We start from the raw sequence: 20,108 nt of genomic DNA on the forward strand, positions 1-20,108 counted from the left end.
CACGAAAAACCCATTTCTCCTTCACTTCTGAGTCCTGGGGTTAAGACCTAGACCAGCAGGCGTACTGCTTGGGCTCCATTCACAGGTTTACAAGTTTTTCACTGAGGGCAATCTGTGACTGTGTGAGGTTGGCCAGGTAGGTCACCATCAACAGGTCGTTGATGTAACCGTTGAGCACGATCTCGAAGTCATAGGAAACTATTTTGGGTACTTGGTTAACCAGGAAGCGGCCAACCGACACCTTTCCAGACAGTACATCCTCTGCATATTGCAACTCTGTGCTCAAGGCATCCCGGATGCGAGCGGATTCCCCTCCTACTTGCTGCAAGTCACTTGAGAGTCCAATCACTCTGTTGGGGCTAAAGCAGGTCTTCATGATCAGGTCAACTCCAATGCGTTCAGTGTCACAGTATACATATTTCATTGTCGGAGGTGTGAACATCACTCCCATGGTCCTCCCAGGCTTTCTTTCTCAACAAGATGGCCACACCGGCGGTACCAGCAAGTGCTCCTCCAGCCACGCCAGCCCCGGCCCCGGCAGCGGTCCCAGCCTCAGTTCCAGCACCAATGCCAGCACCGGCTGTGGCTCTGGTTCCCACTTTCCCTTCTTGATGCATTCCCTGGGGCCCTGGAGTTCCAGCATCTGACAGAAAGACAGCAGCCTTATAGAGACTCTCAACCAGCTCCCAGGATTGCATAGGGTCAAGTCCCTGTAACTGATTATTTACTACACATACCTCTTAGAGGTTCTGCGTTTCTGCTTGCACCCTGACCAATACAGCCTCCTTGCAATGTACACAAGCTTCACAGACTCACTGAAAACCTGGAGTAAGAAATGGGGACAAGGCCACTGCAGTTCAGCCCAGGCAACAAGAGTGAGACCTCATCTCTTAAGAAAAAAAAAAAAAATGACCCAGACGTGGTGGCTCACGCCTGTAATCCCAGCACTTTGGAGGCCGAGGCGGGCTGATCAAAAGATCAGGAGATTGAGACCATCTTGGCTAACATGGTGAAACCTCGTCTGTACTAAAAATACAAAAAATTAGCTGGGTGTCGTGGCACACGCCTGTAGTCCCAGCTACTCGGGAAGCTGAGGCAAGAGAATCACTTGAACCAGGGAGGGCAAGGTTGCAGTGAGCCAAGATCGCACCACTGCACTCCAGCCTGGGTGACTACTCCATCTCAAAAAAAAAAAAAAAAAAGGAAAGATGTCCTGAGGTAGTATGTGTACCTGCATGAAAACTGGAGCGGAGAGAGTAGCTGACAAAGGTTACATGGTCTTCCTGAGTTTTCCCACTCGGTAGATGGACAATGATAAGAATGATGGCAACGGAGCAAACCCTGACTGGGGCTTGTGGGGTCCCAGTTACTTTTCATGTATCATCAATCTGGGTGATAACCTGGCGGGCTAGATGCCATCTTCTCCTCTTTCAAATGAGAGACATGAGGCTCAGAGAAGTTATAGGACTTGCTCTAGGTAACACAGAGCATAAATAGTGTCATGGGATCCAAACCCAGATTTTTCTACTCCAAAGCTTGTGATCTTTCCCTCTGCCTCGCTGCATAGCCCCTACAGCTTCCTAACTCACAGGAAATTCCTGCGTCCTTTGGTTGGCTCTATTTATAGTCTTTCTAAAGAGGAATGTGTTGGGCCCTCTTCCTGGCATGAAATCTATCTTTAAAATTTCATTTATTAATAAACACATAGGATCTGTTTTGTGCCAGACACTGGTCTGAGCAGTTTACAAATATTAACTAATTTAATCTTTACAGCAACTCTGTTATATTACTACTATTAATATAGTAGTAATAGGATTAGTGCCATTTTACAGAGAAGGAAGTGAAGGGACAGGGAAGCTAAGTGTTTTGCCCAAGGTCACACAGCCAGTAAGTTTTGCAGAGTCAGATTTCACACCCATCACCATGTATTGCTGCCCTTTCCTTCAGAGATTCGGACTTCTCATCCTAGACTGTCTCCTCTTTCCTGTGAAAGCTGAGACGATGATGGGCTCAGGGGCTCAGAGTTCCCCCAAAGGAAGGCCCTGGGTGAACCTGAATCTTTACAAATGTCCATAACGAGGCGAAAGCTGGCATATCCCAGCAGTGGCTTCTGGTGACTATCAGTTCTGTCTCAAAAAGAAAGTGCTTCTTTATTTCCAGTGTTTCTGAAGTGCTAATGGCCTCCACAAAGGCTCCTTCCTTTGAGATTGAAAACCAAACCTCTGACGTTCCACAGCTGAGTCTTGGTGGCCTTAACTTTCCTTTCTCTCAACAGCTTCCTTTTCACCTCACTCCTTCTGATCTCAACCAGGCTGCACAGATCTGACTCAGGCAGGAGCCAGGAGGCAGCAGGTGGAGCTGCCTTGGTTGGCTGAGGAGCCAATAGGCTGCTCCCCCGTCAGAAGTCACATAGACGATCAGGTCTGAAACTTCTGCCTCTTGAAGTCACTTGGGTTTGACAAGATGTAAGGCATTCCACCTTTTAGAGATTCTTGTGTATGAACAAGCAATGTCGTGGGAGCTCTTCGGGGCTCTCAGTTATTCATACCTTATCATTGGCTTTTCTCCAACTGTCCTTGAATAGTACTTGATGTAAGTAAGGCCAGGGTGAGAGAAGGGTATGGAGAGTTAGCAGGAGAACCCCAGTGAAAAACATCCTCTGCTGTACAGTCCTTCAGAGGAGATGCCCCAATAATGGCATAGCAGTGACCAGCAGCCACCAGGGCTCTACCGTTTACTACTCAAGAGAACTTCGACAATTCGTGCACCTGCATTAGTCAGTTTCCTTATCTATACACTAGAATTAACAATAACATCTACTCCTTAGGGCTGTTTTGAGGATGCAGCATTGTGGAGTATGTGAAAAATATAGTTCAAGGTTGGGCATATAACAACAGCTCAAGAAATGTTAACTATTATGATTACATAATAGGCCCCAGTTTAAATGCAGTTTATTTTACACAAACCCTATTGTAACCATGAACTCAATGTTGTATTTCCCATTTTATAGGTTAAAACATTAGACAGGATAAATTAGTTGCTCAAACCATATAGGTAGTGGTCAGAGGTGTAGAGTGGGACTCAACCATTGTTTTCTGCCTCCCAATGTCATGCTCATTACATGGCCTAGAGAGGATGCTAGCAGCCAGGCCCTCCTCACCTCAGCCCAAAGACAGACAGACAGACAGACAGACAGACAGACAGACACACACACACACACACACACACACACACACACACACACACACACAGACACACATTGCAATTTTGCCTTATTCCTGGGCTCTAGGAAAGCAGCCTTCACCACTTGGTAACTGGTTTTCAATGTTATCCAGCTTAGTAGAGTAATACCAGGGAGCTGAGAGTCACCAGGCCCTTCACAAAGTCAGCCGTGGGGGCGTTTGCCAGTCATTTCTTTGTCGGCAAAGACAAAAGCTTTGAAGCTCCATCGAAAAATGCAATGGGTGGTGGCCAAGCCTCAGCTGAGAGTGTGAGAGTCCTTATTACGATCCTCAATATCATATTCCCACAATTGGCATCAGTCCGCTACAAATAAGGAAGTTATTTCCCAAGATTAGTAAAAAAAAAAAAAAAAAAAAAAGAAAGAAAGAAAAAAGAAAAAAGAAAAGAAGGAGGGTGGGAGGGGGGGATTTCAGCATTGGGCTGGGGAGGGGCTGGGAAGACGGCAGACATTAAAATAGCAGCAAATGAATACCGTGTGCTTTCAGACACGCCGCAAGATTGGTAATTCTGCTGAGATAATTGCCCTTCCCCAGATTACTGTCTTTATCAGGGAAAGAAATGATTGCTATGTGTGAGAAATCACACTGTCTCTTGCTCCATGAGAAGTGGCAGTGATTAATGGGAGACCAGGCTTCCAATTCGCAAATATTCCATGCATGCACCGGACTTCAGGAGTAGAAAGACAGCTTTCAGAGAATAAGCAAACACGATAAACTCTTCCTCCACAGACCTGGAGACGGAGGCACCTCATGGTATGACTCAGTCTTTAGTATCACCTTTCATCTTCCTGGAAGTCCAGGTCTAAATTTTTATGACTTGATGTTATTGGCTGCTTGGGGTCTTTTTCTCTGCATCAGAGAGTTTGCCTGCTGGTGAGACCACTGGACCCCACAGATCTGAGTTTTAAGCCAGGGTCTTAGGTTGTTCAGCCTCTGTTCTTCCTCGAGAGCAAATCTCCAAATGTGTGCTGGCAGTAAAATGTAATGATTTGACTAGCTGATCTCTTAGGTCTCTTGCGTCTCTGGAAGCCTCATCCTATGAGTCTCCCTGCATACTTCGGAGGGACAAAAAACAGTGTGGTAGCAGAATAATGGTCCTCCAAAGATGTCCACATCCTGATCCCTGGAACATGTGGACATGTTACCACATGGCAGAAGGGATTTGGCAGATGTAATTAAAATAAGGATCTTAAAATGGAAATTATCTTGAATTATATAGATGGAATCAATGTAATCACAAGGGTTCTTAAAAGCTAGAAGAGGGAGGCTGGAGAGTCAGAGAAGGAGAGGTGACAAAGGAAGCAGAGGTCAGAGTGATGCAGTTGCTGGCTTTGATGATGGAGGAGGGGGCCATGAGCCAAGGAATATGGGTGACCTCTAGAAGCTGGAAAAGGCAAAGACACAAATTCTCCCCTGAAGTCTCCCAAAGGAACCAGCCCTGCTGACACCTTGACTTTAGCCCAGAGAGACCTGTTTGGGACTTACGACCTCTAGAATTGCAAGATAAACATTTTGTGTTGTTTTAAGCTGCTATGTTTGTGGCAGTTTGTTACAGCAGCAATTGGAAAACTGATATTACCAGGAAGGCCTGGACCAGATGATGAGGGTCTCTTACTGTGACACCGACCACTTAGGGTATCTGCCATGCTGAGGCTAAGACCCAAGGAAACAGTTTGCCTCACTTTCCACTAAGCTAGAAGATCACGGCCACATCATTGGGTGAACAAAGATAGAGGCCACTAATTACCCCAGTGGTCACTGTAGACAATTAATGCAGATAATTTGGGGACTATGCATGTACTTGTCAGCTGTTACATTGCACAGACTAACTAGCATTAACAATACCAAGTATAATAATTGAGTACATATATTCCACCAGAGCTTTAATACTTAGAGCAACTGCAAGAGGTGGGTACTATTAGTGTCTAATTTACAGATAGAGAAACTGAGTTGTAGAGATGCCGAGTGTCACATGAGTAAGGCATATTCCTGGAACTCTGGCTAGGTCTACCCCAGTCCAGATCCCAAGCTCTTATCTAAGAGAATTTTTCTCCCAGCCCCAGAATTCCTTATGCACCATGGCACCCAGTAAAAGAATCAGCCCTGTAGGGCAATGTTCTAAAACTTTGACAGGCATCAAAATCATCCAGTGAACTTGTGGAAACAAATTCCTGGGCCCAGTCTCCAGATGTTCTAATTCAGCAGGTCTGGGGATGGGATTAGGAAATTGCATTTCTGATACATTTATAGGTGACCTTGATACTGCTGGTCCATGGACTGCATTTTGAGTAGCAGGCCTCTGGAAGCCATTCCATCCCAGCCCCCAGGTCCAGTTACATCAAAACCGTGGTGGAGCCTTAATCCCATTCCGTGACTAAACCAACTTTTTGCCAAATCGAAATAAAGAGAACTTATTTTGATAGGACATTGGGAAAAATAGGTGCAAAGGCTAATATTACGCACATCTTTGTCTGCCTGGACTGCGGGAATTGTGTCGCAACCACTTGATTTTTCCCGCCTTAGAATGGATGTTGCTTACATAATAATAAAATTGTCTTACATTTGTTTAGCATTTTTAAAATAAAGTACTTTAAAAACTATGTCTTGATACATAAGTTAAATTCATAAATATATCTTTATACAATGTGGACAATAATCTAGCCAGAAAAGACATATATTCAGTTGAATATACTTTATATTCAAAAGTAGTTAATGAATGCCTTCCTTGGTCTGGGCACCTAAGCAGAGAGTTAGAAAATAAGAGTTGCAGTTGTTCTTGAGGACACAGAAAACAATTCAAACAACGTCTAGCCCTAAACTACAAATGAAGCCATTGGTTCATAATTTCACAGTTAGGTTTTCATGTTATGGGAGTAGAAACCTTTGAGACGTCTGAGGGAGGAAAAGATGGGCAAGAGAAAAAGAGAGTCAGAGAGGGTGACTATGCACCTGCAACCCACCAGCCTGCCCGTGGAGGAGGGAAGGGAAGGAAAGGAGAGAGAGAAGAGCAGCACTCACAGGGCAAGCTGTCCCTTGAACCCCCAGCCCCTGTGTGTTTAGGATGCTTTATTTTCTATGTCTGGCCTTTGAAAATGCACTGGATTTAATGAATCCATTAATGAATTTATTCCTGGATTATACCTAAAGAGGGAGAGAGGAAAAGAAGAAATCGAGCTCCAGATGGGAGCCTTGATTTGTGTGAATGGGCTCTCATATTAATCTTTCTAAACAGGAAATCCTAGTAGCCCTCGGAGGTCTCTGTCAGGATCTGGGTCGGTTTAAGCATAATCTCCTGCTCTCCCCCAACCCTCCGCCTCCTTCCTGCCCCCCCTCCCCCTCCTGCTTCCATCTCTTAACATGCAAGTGACAGCCACCTGCCCCCAGCACAGGCATGCATGTTTTGTTTTTGTGTTTTGTTTTACTCCATCTTTGTCACTCCCGTCAAACAGGAAAGGAAGGTCACTTCCAGGGCTTCCTTCCCAAGGTGTTGGATTAAGGGGCCAGTGAGAAGGGAAGGGGAGGGGAGGGAAAAACAGCTGCCCCCTTCATTAAAGTGTTTTTGTTTTTTTGGGTTTGTTTTTTCTGCAGATCTATGAGGCGAACGCATCCAGTATAGAGAATTAGGTGAGAGACAGCTTCACTCTTTTGCTGATTAATACACTATTACCAATTATTGCTTGACAATCCATCTTTGCCATGCATTATGGAATAGTGATGTACCATGGAATTATAGACTCTGTGATATTTGGCAGTAAGACCCAGCCTACCAATGACTTGTTAATCAAGTTCTCCTTATTTATTTATGTATGTATTTATTTATTTTTAAAGAAACGTGCCTTAGTATGGTTTATTTTGACCAAGCTGTCTTCTCTTTGGCTCTTGCTGGTCCAGCCTAAGAAGTCCTGAGCCCTTGTTTCCCACTTCCAATGCCTCCATGTTGAGACCTGAGGTGACTATAGCTCTGTTTATTATATGAGTAACACATAGATGCTTCCTGTATCTATGAACCCCCTGCACCACAAAGGAGGAAAATCAATGTCTGACAGAAAGACTAGTGGCATAATTTTTGCCTCCCTCTGTCCCTTTAAATGCTTTAGATGATGAAAGATGCTGGCCAAGGAATGGTGGGGAGGTTGGAGAAAACAAGTTTTCTCTAATCTGGGGCTGACAGCCTCCCTTGTGGAGAAGATACAATGCTGGTTTTGCTCAATTTTCTTTTTAAATGGAGGAAAAACTTGGGGAAGTCAGGCACAGGTATAATGGGGGTAAGTTGGAATAACTGGTTTACCAGAGGAATAAAAAAGAAGCTGGAAAAGCAGCTCCGAGAGCACTTCTCTTACTCAAGCTCTCTGGGCCGTGCCAGGGTTTCCTGGTAGAGCCCTGCCAGAGCTGGCTAGGGATGCTTTAGAGATGTGGTCCTTTCAGCAGCAACCTCTCTTCCTCTTGAAAGAAAGGAGCAGAGGGATCCTGAGCCCCGAGACTTGGACAGACAGACTGGCTAGTATCTTCACCTGGCTGGCAGGGTGTGTCAGACAAGGCCACTGCTAGGATCCTGTCCTCACATTGGGCTTCCTGCATCTATGAACTCCCTGCACCACAGAGGAGTAAAATCAATCTCTGATAGAAAGACTAGTGGCATATTTTCTGCCTCCCTCTGTCCCTTTAAATGCTGTCCAATGGGGAAAGTTTTTCCCTGACCTAGATGAAAATCCAGCAGGTCTCCTTGTTTTGTGTTACTCATATAATAAACAGAGCTATAGTCACCTCAGGTCTCAAACACAAGAAATTAAACTATACAGTCCAAAATATGAAATTGTTGCTTTTTGCCCACGAAGTTGAAGTGGTCTGTGATAATGCAGTGGTATATAACCTGAACAAATGGTTATAAGTCTTCAGATGGTTAGGTCCCATCTCTACAACCACTTTGCGTACTTAGCTAATCTCAGAAACCACCTTTCAGTTCCTATCCCCAGGTTTCCCCTCCCTCGCTGCTCCAACAGCTGAATTTCCTTTCCCTAGTTCAATTGCGTTCAGTACATATTTAGTGAAATGCATAATATGGACATGGCACCATGTTTGGTGTTGTAAAGAAAATCAAAGATCAATAAAAAATGTTCCTTGAGTTCAAAATATCTCTCTCTCTCTGTTAGCTCTCTCCCTCTCTCTCATCTACCTACCTATCATTTATAAACAGATAAATAGGTAACTAGAGAGTAGCTAGCTAGAAAGGTAGGTAGGTAAATAGATAGGTAGATTGATGGATAGATAGATATAGTGTGGTAGATACCATTCGTAGATGCGATAGCTAGATAGCTAGATAGCTAGATACATACATGCATACATACATAGAGATAAAAATCTATTCTTATGGGAATGTGATCTCTAGACAGGTGCATCAGTATCACCTGGGCACTGTGTGAAATGCACTCTAAGCCCTACCCTGGTTCAGAGTCCGCATGTTAACAAGATCCTCAGGCAATGGTGCACATTAAGCACTGCTATAAAAGAGTTAACCTCGTAGGATTAGATAGATAGTAAAGAAGGCAGCTTTCAGTTATATAATGTGTGCTCTGGGAAGAAGACAGAGATCAAGTTAGGAGTGTAAGAGGTGTACTGGGAGATAATAAAGAAAGTTAAAAGTGATAGGAAGAAGAATTCATTAGGGAAAGCATTCAGATTATGATGCTGATCTGGCACTTGTGAAAGGAAAGAGGGGAGGAAGAGGGGTTGGACAGAGTCTCAGAGTGCAATGTAGATCTTTCAAAGTCTTGGCCAATCTGCTGGGGAAATGCAGAGCAAACATTGCCGTTAGTGGAAATCTGCACTGAGTAGAAATGGTCAGGTCTTTGTAACCCTGCTGTGCTCAGAGGGCTACCCCAAAGGAGTGTGGCCCCTGCACTAAAGCTGAGGCAGTGCCAACAGCTGGAGTCTGTCAGCTAACTGCACTCTGGCAGTTGAAAAGCAAATTCTTTCTTTAAGGGAGATTTGAGCAGTATACCTCCATGGCTACCACATGTGACATCTGAAGGTAATTTTGCCAGAAACCTATAAGAACTGGCAAACGCATGGGAAACAGATCTAAGGAAATACCACATTAAAGGAGGCCTGGGTTTTGTGCTTTTCCTGGACTGTTTATGTTGTACTCTCCTTCCTCAGGGAACAATCTCCCAGAAAGCCCCTGAAAGACAAGCTCCAGAGAATTCTTTCCTCTGGGGAGCCCGAGGAGAACCCAGGTGAACCAATATAGCATCCTTATATTTACAAGATGCATGAATCAGTAGACAAGACTGTCATGGGTCTCTGACCTCACTGTCTGCAAGCTCAGTAAGTCCCAGGCTCCCCAGGAAAAATACCTGATCCTGACTGGCAACCTCAGAGCCAGAGAAGAATGAAAGCCCACTGGAGATGAAGCAGGGATGGCACAGATATGGGGAAAGGGAATGCAAGGCCCTGTGGTTAACCAGTGATGCCTTCACATACTGATTTTCATATTCATACCCTTCCTCACTCATGCACGTCTGCAAAGACAGCCAACAATATGCACAGTCACACAGAATGAAAATACTTATGTACACCAAATTCACATCCACCTTCACATATAAACTCTTAAAAAGCCATATGCACACATACTTCTCAAACCTTGACCCAAGTTTGTGTGTCTATGCGCTGCTATTGCAACACACACTTGTGCACCCAGGACCAAGTTTCCAAATCACACCCTTTGGATAGAGACATTCATTGACAAGAGGTCCTAACTTCACGCATATAAATCTGAAACAATATACAGAAACAAAAATAGACAATGAAAACAGACATTCAAAAACACAGCCACTTTATGATAATTTAAAACCAAGAAACTTCTGGAGACTGTGTCTGGCAGTTCCAGACACACACCTTGAAACAGATTTCTCTTGGTTACCAATGCCTGCTAAAACCCTGCAGGGGTCGAGACAGGGCAGGGGAAGATTTCCTAGTGTCCCAACCTAGAAAGATTAATATGTTATATCAGCCATCCTCCTGCCTCCTGCAGCAGGGAACTAAAGTTCTCAGGCCAGATGTTGGAGTGAGGGAGTGCTTGTATCAGGAAAAGGGATTATGCATTTCTATAGAGGAGTGAAATATAGGGGACAAGGGCCAAACTCTGATTGTTTGAGTTTGAGTTCCAGCATCATCAGTTTCTACCTGCATAAGCCTGGGTGAGTCTGTCAATCTCTCTGTGCCTCAGTTTCTTCATTGATAAAATGGTGATGATAATAGTACTTACAAAATAGGTTGCTGTAGGAATACACAGAGACAATATTTGTAAAGTGCTGAGAGTGGGCTGGTGCATAATGAGAGCGAAGTAAGTATTGGTTGTTATTATTCCACTCTTGGGAACGCTCCAGCCTTGGAGATTGGACAACCTCCCTGGCTCCCTCTCATAAGCCACCTCCACCCTCAGTCTCCTTCATGGACCTAGATGCAGTTGCTAGCTCCAAGATTCACCAGGCAGGATTAGCCCTCACCAGGATTGTAAAAATCGCTTCTCCCCTTCCCTGCTGTGGTTTTTGCAAATGGGATTCGTTGGAGCGGGTGGAGGGGTTCTGCTGGGTTGAGACCAGACAGCTCATCTCCTGACTAGGCTGCTTGCCTGGGCTGCCACCGGGTCTGTACTGGAAACAGGCTAGGGCATGGGAATCCTGCAGGGTTCCAACCCCCTTGTACATTTTTGTGGATCTGTAGGAAGACGGGAAGAGAGATGCTTCTCCATTGATAAATGTATTTCAAGGTCCGTCACTACGTGGCCCCCCTCCCTTCTGTAATCCTTCCCAAAGAAATACCGTTATTTCTCCAAAATAAAAAGGACTGGTGTCTCCCGTCTCTGTCTCTCATACTCCGACTCAGCTCAAAGCCTCGTCCCTTTAGCCCAAGGCACTTCATTCCTCCTGGAGTCCACTCGGCTTCCAGCGGGTTCCCAGGTGAACTGAAATCCAGAGCTATTCTCATCTGGTTGCCCTGGGAATTTCAGCGCTGTCGGTACAACCTGTTCCTCCATCCTCCCCACTCCTTCCCTCCCTCCGCTGGGCTGCACCCTTCTCAGCCCCTCCTCTCCCTTGCTAGGGGCCCCAGCTGCGCCCTCCGGGGAGACACTCGCTGCCACGAGACCCGGGAGGGGAAGCGGGAGGAGGGGGAGAGGAGGGGGAAGGCGGGGGAGGCGCCGAGGGTGGAGGCCAAGCGCGGCGCAGCCAGAGAGGGGCGGCTGAAGGTTGCATCTGCTGGAAGGAGGCTTTTCGGCTGCTTGGTAACGGGCTGCCAGAAGAGAGAGAGGCAGAGAGCAGGGCAGCGGCTTCTTGACGTCAGGGCCAAGCGAGGGGATCGCGCCAGCAACCCCAGCTCTCCCCAGAGAGGGGCCGGCCGACCGCTGGAGCGGAGCCTGACACCAGGCGCCCGCGGAGCGTGAGTAGGGGGCGCGGGAGCCGGTCAGCTGGGGCGCAGCATGCCCTCTGCTCCCGCGCCATGGAGATCGCCCTGGTGCCCCTGGAGAACGGCGGTGCCATGACCGTCAGAGGAGGCGATGAGGCCCGGGCAAGCTGCGGCCAGGCCACAGGGGGAGAGCTCCAGTGTCCCCCGACGGCTGGGCTCAGCGATGGGCCCAAGGAGCCGGCGCCAAAGGGGCGCGGCGCGCAGAGAGACGCGGACTCGGGAGTGCGGCCCTTGCCTCCGCTGCCGGAGGAGCTGCCACGGCCTCGACGGCCGCCTCCCGAGGACGAGGAGGAAGAAGGCGATCCCGGCCTGGGCACCGTGGAGGACCAGGCTCTGGGCACGGCGTCCCTGCACCACCAGCGCGTCCACATCAACATCTCCGGGCTGCGCTTTGAGACGCAGCTGGGCACCCTGGCGCAGTTCCCCAACACACTCCTGGGGGACCCCGCCAAGCGCCTGCGCTACTTCGACCCCCTGAGGAACGAGTACTTCTTCGACCGCAACCGGCCCAGCTTCGACGGTATCCTCTACTACTATCAGTCCGGGGGCCGCCTGCGGAGGCCGGTCAACGTCTCCCTGGACGTGTTCGCGGACGAGATACGCTTCTACCAGCTGGGGGACGAGGCCATGGAGCGCTTCCGCGAGGATGAGGGCTTCATTAAAGAAGAGGAGAAGCCCCTGCCCCGCAACGAGTTCCAGCGCCAGGTGTGGCTTATCTTCGAGTATCCGGAGAGCTCTGGGTCCGCGCGGGCCATCGCCATCGTCTCGGTCTTGGTTATCCTCATCTCCATCATCACCTTCTGCTTGGAGACCCTGCCCGAGTTCAGGGATGAACGTGAGCTGCTCCGCCACCCTCCGGCGCCTCACCAGCCTCCCGCGCCCGCCCCTGGGGCCAACGGCAGCGGGGTCATGGCGCCGCCCTCTGGCCCTACGGTGGCACCGCTCCTGCCCAGGACCCTGGCCGACCCCTTCTTCATCGTGGAGACCACGTGCGTCATCTGGTTCACCTTCGAGCTGCTCGTGCGCTTCTTCGCCTGCCCCAGCAAGGCAGGGTTCTCCCGGAACATCATGAACATCATCGATGTGGTGGCCATCTTCCCCTACTTCATCACCCTGGGCACCGAACTGGCAGAGCAGCAGCCAGGGGGCGGAGGAGGCGGCCAGAATGGGCAGCAGGCCATGTCCCTGGCCATCCTCCGAGTCATCCGCCTGGTCCGGGTGTTCCGCATCTTCAAGCTCTCCCGCCACTCCAAGGGGCTGCAGATCCTGGGCAAGACCTTGCAGGCCTCCATGAGGGAGCTGGGGCTGCTCATCTTCTTCCTCTTCATCGGGGTCATCCTCTTCTCCAGTGCCGTCTACTTCGCAGAGGCTGACAACCAGGGGACCCATTTCTCTAGCATCCCTGACGCCTTCTGGTGGGCAGTGGTCACCATGACCACTGTGGGCTACGGGGACATGAGGCCCATCACTGTTGGGGGCAAGATCGTGGGCTCTCTGTGTGCCATCGCCGGGGTCCTCACCATTGCTCTGCCTGTGCCCGTCATCGTCTCCAACTTCAACTACTTCTACCACCGGGAAACGGATCACGAGGAGCCGGCAGTCCTTAAGGAAGAGCAGGGCACTCAGAGCCTGGGGCCGGGGCTGGACAGAGGAGTCCAGCGGAAGGTCAGCGGAAGCAGGGGATCCTTCTGCAAGGCTGGGGGGACCCTGGAGAATGCAGACAGTGCCCGAAGGGGCAGCTGCCCCCTAGAGAAGTGTAACGTCAAGGCCAAGAGCAACGTGGACTTGCGGAGGTCCCTTTATGCCCTCTGCCTGGACACCAGCCGGGAAACAGATTTGTGAAAGGAGATTCAGGCAGACTGGTGGCAGTGGAGTAGGGAATGGGAGGCTTGCTGAACATGGATATCTACATTATACCGCAGAGTATTTGAAGTCACACTGTAACCTCAGTCTACCCCTCTCCTTTCACTCCTTTCCTCCCTCCCTCGATCCCCCCATTTTCTCTATTCTTTCCATGACACCCAAGGGTCGCCTATTTTTAAAAAGTACCACATTCCATGACGCAGGAGCTGTGGAAATGGTGAGCGCTGTGAGATGGATGTATTTGTAGCCAGTCTCCTATACCCAGCAGAGGGATAACCCAAACAAAAATGACTCTAAATAGCCCAGATCCCAAGAGATTATGTAACTCCTCCATCCATGTGTTCCAAATTTGCTTTACATATGATTGTATTTGTGTATAGGGGAAAATATTATTTTTATGCCTGGTAAGTGGCTTTTTGTACTGTAGTTCAGATAGAGATATTTTGGGTATATTTTCAAGATACATGTTGTATTTATGGAAGAAAGAGTTGTCCTGATGTTTTTCTGTGTTACTTATATTAGAGTCAGAGATCTTGGTATGGGCTGTTCTGTTTCCTGTGTCTCCAAGCCTCTGTCTTTTCTAGGATGTGGTATTGGTGCTTTGTGTCTAGGGCAGAGAATGTTCTTGAAGAAAGGCAAATCTGACTTTTTCTGTGCGCCTTAAACAATTCTTGTAACTTTCTTCAAAAAGCATTTTAATGATATTGGAGGAATACTTCTGATAATTTATTGTCTTTATTTTTATCCCAGGAAATAAAAGGTTACCTTGTTGAGGCAAGTGTTAGTTTTTCTGCAGCTGATACATTTTCTGAAATTTTTAAAAATAGTCTGTCACTGGCTGTTTCTGGTTTTGACATCAGAGCAAATGCATTGACTGGGGTTAGAGGAAATCTGAAAAGCTCGTGATTTGCTTGGCGACGTCTTTTCAGTGCACCCCTTGGTGCCTCATAGACAATGGTGGGTGAATTTTGTCCAGGCTGTTTATGGCACGGACGCCCCTGTGAGATGCTCTCTGAAGCAGTAGTATCAGCCCTTATGGTCAGCCTGGAGTAGGGAGGGCACTTAAAGGAAAAAGGGGATCAGACCCTGACAGTCTTGTTGGGTCTCCCGGCACTGGCTTTCATTCCTTTGTTTGCAGGTTTTCAGCCCTCCTCAGGGTGGCTCTCAGCAGCTCTGAGAAACAAGCCTGATTCTCACAGACATGAAGCAGTCCTGGCAGCCCCAGTGTGCGAGTCACAGAGGGACCTGCACCGGTTGTTCACTGCCCTCTTGGCATGGCAGAGGAGCACATAATGTCTTTATGGCAACAGCAACAGTGAGAGGCCAAATGGAAGGATTTGCTTGTTCACGTTAAGAGCTGTTTTCTGCAGATTGTGGCCTTACCCCCAAGTAATCCCTAAACTCAGAACAAATCTCCTTGTTCCCTTGTCACTGGAAGGCTGCGGCAAAACATTGCAGTTGGCATAACACTAGCTAGCATTTCTCTCTGGGATTAGCTATCTGCTGATAGGAATCCGGAGCCCCATGGATTCCTGCTGTTGCTTTTTCTGCTGAATGATCCAAAGCTGGGGCTGTTTTACATCCTCACCAGGGTGGGCTGGTGGGCTGGAATCACACCTCCCCCAGGACAACAGTGGGCTTCACGGCTAGTTCTCAGGGTGTGGCCAGGTCTCCCTGTGGGTGAGAGGAGATCTATAAGTCAATGCCTGGGAATCGTGGGTTTAAGTAAAATGGCCAGCACGGTAAGGAAAGCCGGGGTCTGTGAGTGCCCAAAGTCATTTCTAGCCAGAAGCTTTTAACACCAAATCTGAGGAGGAAACAGAAGGATTGTGCAGACAGGGCTCTGTTGATTTTCATTGCATGCTAAGGCAAAGGAAGAAGAACAGAGACACTTTATGTATTTATAATTTACAATCTGCCTAAAAGCAGGGCATCTTGCCAGAGCTCAACTGTACACGGTCTCACCTCCAAGCCCTCTCTGCCTTTAAAGCTAATGTTTGCAGTTTAGCACACACCTAGTGATTGGGACGGGGAAATCACCCCTAGGGCTCCAGCTTTCCTTAAAAACAAGCGATGTCACCACCTTTGACCTGAAGGTTTATTCCTTCAGGCTCAAGCAAATACTGAGAGAGAAGCCCCCCAGGCTTCCATGTGTCCAGGTGCCTGACAAGATGTTGGTTCAATTAGAATGGACTGCATCTTTAAAATGTCCAGTAAATGGGCATAATCTTATAGAAATCCTCAAGGATAGAGTGGAGGGAGTGAGAGAGTGAGGCTCCCTGTAATTTTTTTCTGGGGTGGGGGGAGGGACCAGAGTGGTTCCAGAGGGAACCCTGGAGTCCAGCATCTCAGTTCCCTGTTGTAGCCTTCAATCCTGGGGACCAGTGATGTGTGAGATCTGTCCTGGAGCACTGGTTGGGGGGGCACCCACTAGGCAGTTCAGAGTATTTCCGTCTCGCCATATTCTCAGTGCACCTGTTTCTGTGATTCTGGAAACAGGCTCCACTATTGCACTCCAGCCAACCCGCTTTGCCTTTTGATGTAATTAGCAGGGAAGGGCGCTGAGAGTCAAGACTCTTCCCCAGGCTACCTGAGGTAAAGAGCCCTTTCCTGTCCCCTCCCACCCTCCCCAGCTTCTCTGCTGTTATTGATTTCTATAGCCTTTACCTTCCTGAGGAGATTAAATCAAGGAGCCTCTGCCAAGCCTTTTATCCAGATGTTGCTTCTTGGTTCCCATGGGAGGAAACCACTCCTGAGTTTATAATCTACCAGCTTTGGCAACCAAGGCCCAGAAAGCAGGTTGCAGTTGGGCATAAGGACAGCAAAACATCTGGCTCCGTCTTTTTTACCGCCTACTTTTTTTCTTCTGCTGCCTAAATGCTTGCTAAACCTTAGATAATTACAGGTTCAGGAAAAAAAAATTCACATGCTTTAAAAGTCTCAGTTCCTCATCTTGCCCTGCTGGGGACGTCCCCTAGGTGAGAGAATGAAACAGACAAGGAGCCCTGGCGGAGTTTTTCCAGAGAGTTGGGATTTGTGTTATTTTCGCGTGAATGATGAAAGCACTCCCAGGCTTAGCATGACACAGAGTGTTTCTCTTGGTGCAGGGACACCTTTCTTCAAGTCCCCTCCAGAAGTGGCAGATTTGTGCACAGTGGATATTGACCCCGGGTGAGGAACAAGCATTCTTCTCTTGTTTGACCTCAGTGGCACAGATCTACTCAGCAGCTACTCTGGGCCCAGCACTCTCCTGCGTGTGGAAGGACATACTGGGAAAAATATTAGGATGTGATTCCTGCCTTCATATAGCTGAAGTCTCACAGGTATAAAGCAAAAGCAAGTCATGCAAGATAATGTGTGTCCATGTACCTTGAAGGGGGTTCCAAAATGGAGCTATGTGGAACAGAAGTGGGAGTGAGAGAATCAGTGAGGATGAGTGTAGAAGAGAAAAGCTGCTGCAGGCCTTGCAGTGAGGCTGGGAAGAAAGGAGGGCATGTCGGATGAGGGCAGGGAGGGCAGTGGCTCTGAGGAGAATCGCTGCTGTGTCCCCATCACTGTCTTCTGGGATGGAGTCCAGAGTTCAAGATCGGTGACTGTAGTAGGAGCTCCAATTTTACCAGTAGCTGGGGGATGCGGCAATTGTTCAGGGGAGGGGTTGGCAGCATTTCTGAAAGAGCCAGAAAGTAAATATTCTAGGCTTTGTAGGCCAAGAGGCAAAATTGAGGCTATTGTGTAGCTACTTATATAACCATATACAATGTAATCTTTTAAAAATGTGAACACTTAGCCTCAGCTCCAGAGCTGTACATCCCTGTCACGTCAGTTCACCAGTTAATCAGTCACACAGAGGCTGCCTCCTGGGTATCCAGTCATGCCTGCGAAGCCCTGATCTGTCTCCCCTGATCTGACTTTGCTCAGTTCAACTTGCGTTTATTGCAAATGCCAATCTTTGGTTTGGGGAGGAGGTCGCATGCTGCCATTTCCTAGCCCACGGTAGACCTGGGAAGAAAGATTTAGCTTGCTTCTACCGCCTCATAAAATTTAGATTTTTTTTTCCTATGTGTCTGTGGGACAGGCTGCTCTATTTTCAGGGAAGAGAAAGAAGATGCCAAACTGGAAATTCTGCCTATGACTCTGGCCAGTGTGTTTTTCGCTGAGCTGTTGGTGGAAGTGGACCCCCACCACCAGAGCATAGGCCTCCTTCTCCTGCTGGCCTTAGACTTTTTCTGGAGGGGGCATTTCACCTGCCCCACCCCCCTTAGCTGGTTCTTCTGTGGCTATACAGGTAAGCCCTGGGCCGGGTGGCCTCTGTGTGCACATGGTGTGTGTATGGTACGCACAGGTATAGCAGTGTCTACTCATGTAGCAGTGTGCATGGGTCTGGGGCCAGGGTAGCCCAGCCTGGAGTGACTCAACTCCAGACCACAGGCCTCCAGACAGAGGAAGATGCCTGATACCTTCTCTTTTACTTGTCATTTATTTTCTAGCATCAAATTTTCCCCCAAGGGATGTTTCCACTAGAAGGAACCTTACAAATAATCTGGTCTGTCCCGTTCATTTCACAGATGAACAAAGCAAGGCTCAGAGAGAAGAGGAACTCACCCAAGGTCCCGCCTCCAATTAATATTGGCATTGTTTTCCCTGACTCCTAGGCTTGATTCCTCTCAGTAATTCCACTCCATGTCTTCTGCATGAAAGCCTCCCAGTTCTCATTCAGCTGCCCTACCTATGCTCCTTCCTGAGGCACATCCCTGCCATGTCAGTTTATCTGTATCCAAGCTGCCTTTGAAGCCCTGATTTGCCTCCTCTGATTTGATGTTACTAATTTCAACTTGTGTTTATTTCAAATTTCAAGGCAGTATAGGCAATGGAAATATGGCACAGTAAAGAACAGGGCCCCCTAAAGAAGCATCTCACTATCTAAGAGGGGAAATGGAAACATTGCAAATCCAGTGTACTTAGTACTATCATTCATTCATTTGTTTAAGTCATTTAAGAGATATTTACTATGAGGCAGGCACTGTGCTAGACTCTGAGAATAACTAGCAAGAGGTCTTCCCTGATTGGATTTCCAGTCTAGTGGGGAGGATCAACAATTAAGTAAGCATGAAGAGATAATTTTCAAATTGAGGAAATGAACAATGTCAGTTACATTTGGCGGACAGATGTGCTACTTAGAGAGATGCATGGCTACAGAAGAGGAGACATTTGAGCAAAGTAAAAGAAGACATAAAAAGAGACAATGAGTTGGGAGCAGTGGTGCTGGGACTATAGGGACTTTTGTGGGGAGCCTCGGTTTTCTTGGAGAAGCAGAGGGTGGAGACCTCAGACAGAGCTGGGAGCTGAGGAAAGCCAAGTAACTGGAGTGCTTTGGGCAGGATTTTCAATCCCAGGGCCAGCCCTGGCCACTCACCATCAAGAAGCAGGAAGATAGCCCTGCCACTGCAGGCAGCAAATCCAAAGAGATGCAGCTGGAGCACTTCACTGAGGGAGGCATAGCATAAGTTTCTGCCGAAAGGCAAGCAGCAGGCTTAAATCTGATTTTTTTTCTTTAATTTGAGGGGGCAGGCAAAGGCCCTCAGATGCCCCTGGCTTGTTTTACCAGCTAGCAGCACATCCCAGTGGATTCTGGGTATGTGCCAAAAAGCAGATACAAACAACCTGGGGATCCTGGAGAAGGCAGGTCCCAAGGTGAGGGGAGGGGTGCAGAGGGAGCAAGGAGTCCTAGAGGCCCAGAGTTCCTCAAAACTATTCTAAGACCAGGAACAGGAACCGAAAAATCTGAGAGAGGATGTGGTGGGGCCAAGAAGAGAGCATCAGGAAAACCAAACATCTGTGTGCAAAAAATGCCATTTCTCAGAAATTCACAAGGAAAGCTTCACTTACACCTGGATGGGGAACTTGATTTGGACCCTTACAAGCATGCTCATTTATGTTTCAGACTGGAGTGCTCTGGAAGACAATGGAGTTTCCCCTTTTATCCTGCACACACCAGTCCCTCCTTCCAGCAACTCTCTGGTAGGCAGGGGATTTTTCCCTTCCTGTAGCCCTGCCTTTGGGAGAAGTGGTGAGATGTGAATTGTGCAGGAGCTGGACATCAGCGCTAACTGTCAAAGAGGCTTGCTCAGCGCCCCTTCCTCTCATTGTGCTCTCTGTAACCTCTTGTGCATGACACTGTGTGCACTGAGGATGTCACTTCTGCCTCCTACAGGAGTCTCAAGTCTCAGAACAAGCCCGTCAATCCTAGGTAGTGTGGTGGGGATAGAAATGAGACAGATTCTACCCTCAGGAAACTCACTGACTGATGTGGGCATGCTACACCTGCCTGTATAACGAGCCACACATATAAAAATCAAGGACAAAATCTAAAGAACCAGCTATAAATGCCACAGAGAAATATAATTGCACTTAATGGTTTTGGGGATTGATCTAAGCCTGGTGCACTTATTTGAGCCAGGATTCCTGAAAGAGGAGACCTTCAGAAGCAGTGTGAAAGAAGGGTCACATATAAATCTGTGTCTTTATTACTGTAGGTCTTCC

At 48.0% G+C, this 20,108-nt stretch overlaps 2 protein-coding genes across 3 annotated transcripts; one reads left to right on the plus strand and one right to left on the minus strand.

Moving 5' to 3' along the window:
- On the minus strand, positions 1–4,382 carry LOC101141213 (eukaryotic translation initiation factor 3 subunit F-like). The gene is made up of 3 exons (XM_055357458.2): positions 4,299–4,382; positions 738–823; positions 1–467 (listed from the first exon to the last, which is right to left on the minus strand). Exons 1-3 carry the CDS (start codon positions 4,380–4,382, stop codon positions 80–82), a joined length of 558 nt encoding a protein of 185 aa, XP_055213433.1. The 3' UTR covers positions 1–79.
- Positions 4,383–11,186: 6,804 nt separating this feature from the next.
- Positions 11,187–17,595, plus strand: KCNA5 (potassium voltage-gated channel subfamily A member 5). 2 transcript variants are annotated; one of them, XR_008670310.1, is made up of 2 exons: positions 11,187–13,785; positions 16,676–17,595. XR_008670310.1 is itself a non-coding variant. In XM_004052538.4 (1 exon), exon 1 carries the CDS (start codon positions 11,739–11,741, stop codon positions 13,545–13,547), a length of 1,809 nt encoding a protein of 602 aa, XP_004052586.1. In that variant the 5' UTR covers positions 11,187–11,738; the 3' UTR covers positions 13,548–14,339. The 2 variants fall into 2 exon arrangements, 1 of the variants encoding a protein (XP_004052586.1); XM_004052538.4 differs by lacking the exon at positions 16,676–17,595 and having other exon boundaries at positions 11,187–14,339.
- The last annotated feature ends 2,513 nt before the right edge of the window (positions 17,596–20,108 follow it).

Source organism: Gorilla gorilla, chromosome 10 (genome assembly GCF_029281585.2).
Source record: "Gorilla gorilla gorilla isolate KB3781 chromosome 10, NHGRI_mGorGor1-v2.1_pri, whole genome shotgun sequence".
NCBI lineage: Eukaryota > Metazoa > Chordata > Mammalia > Primates > Hominidae > Gorilla > Gorilla gorilla.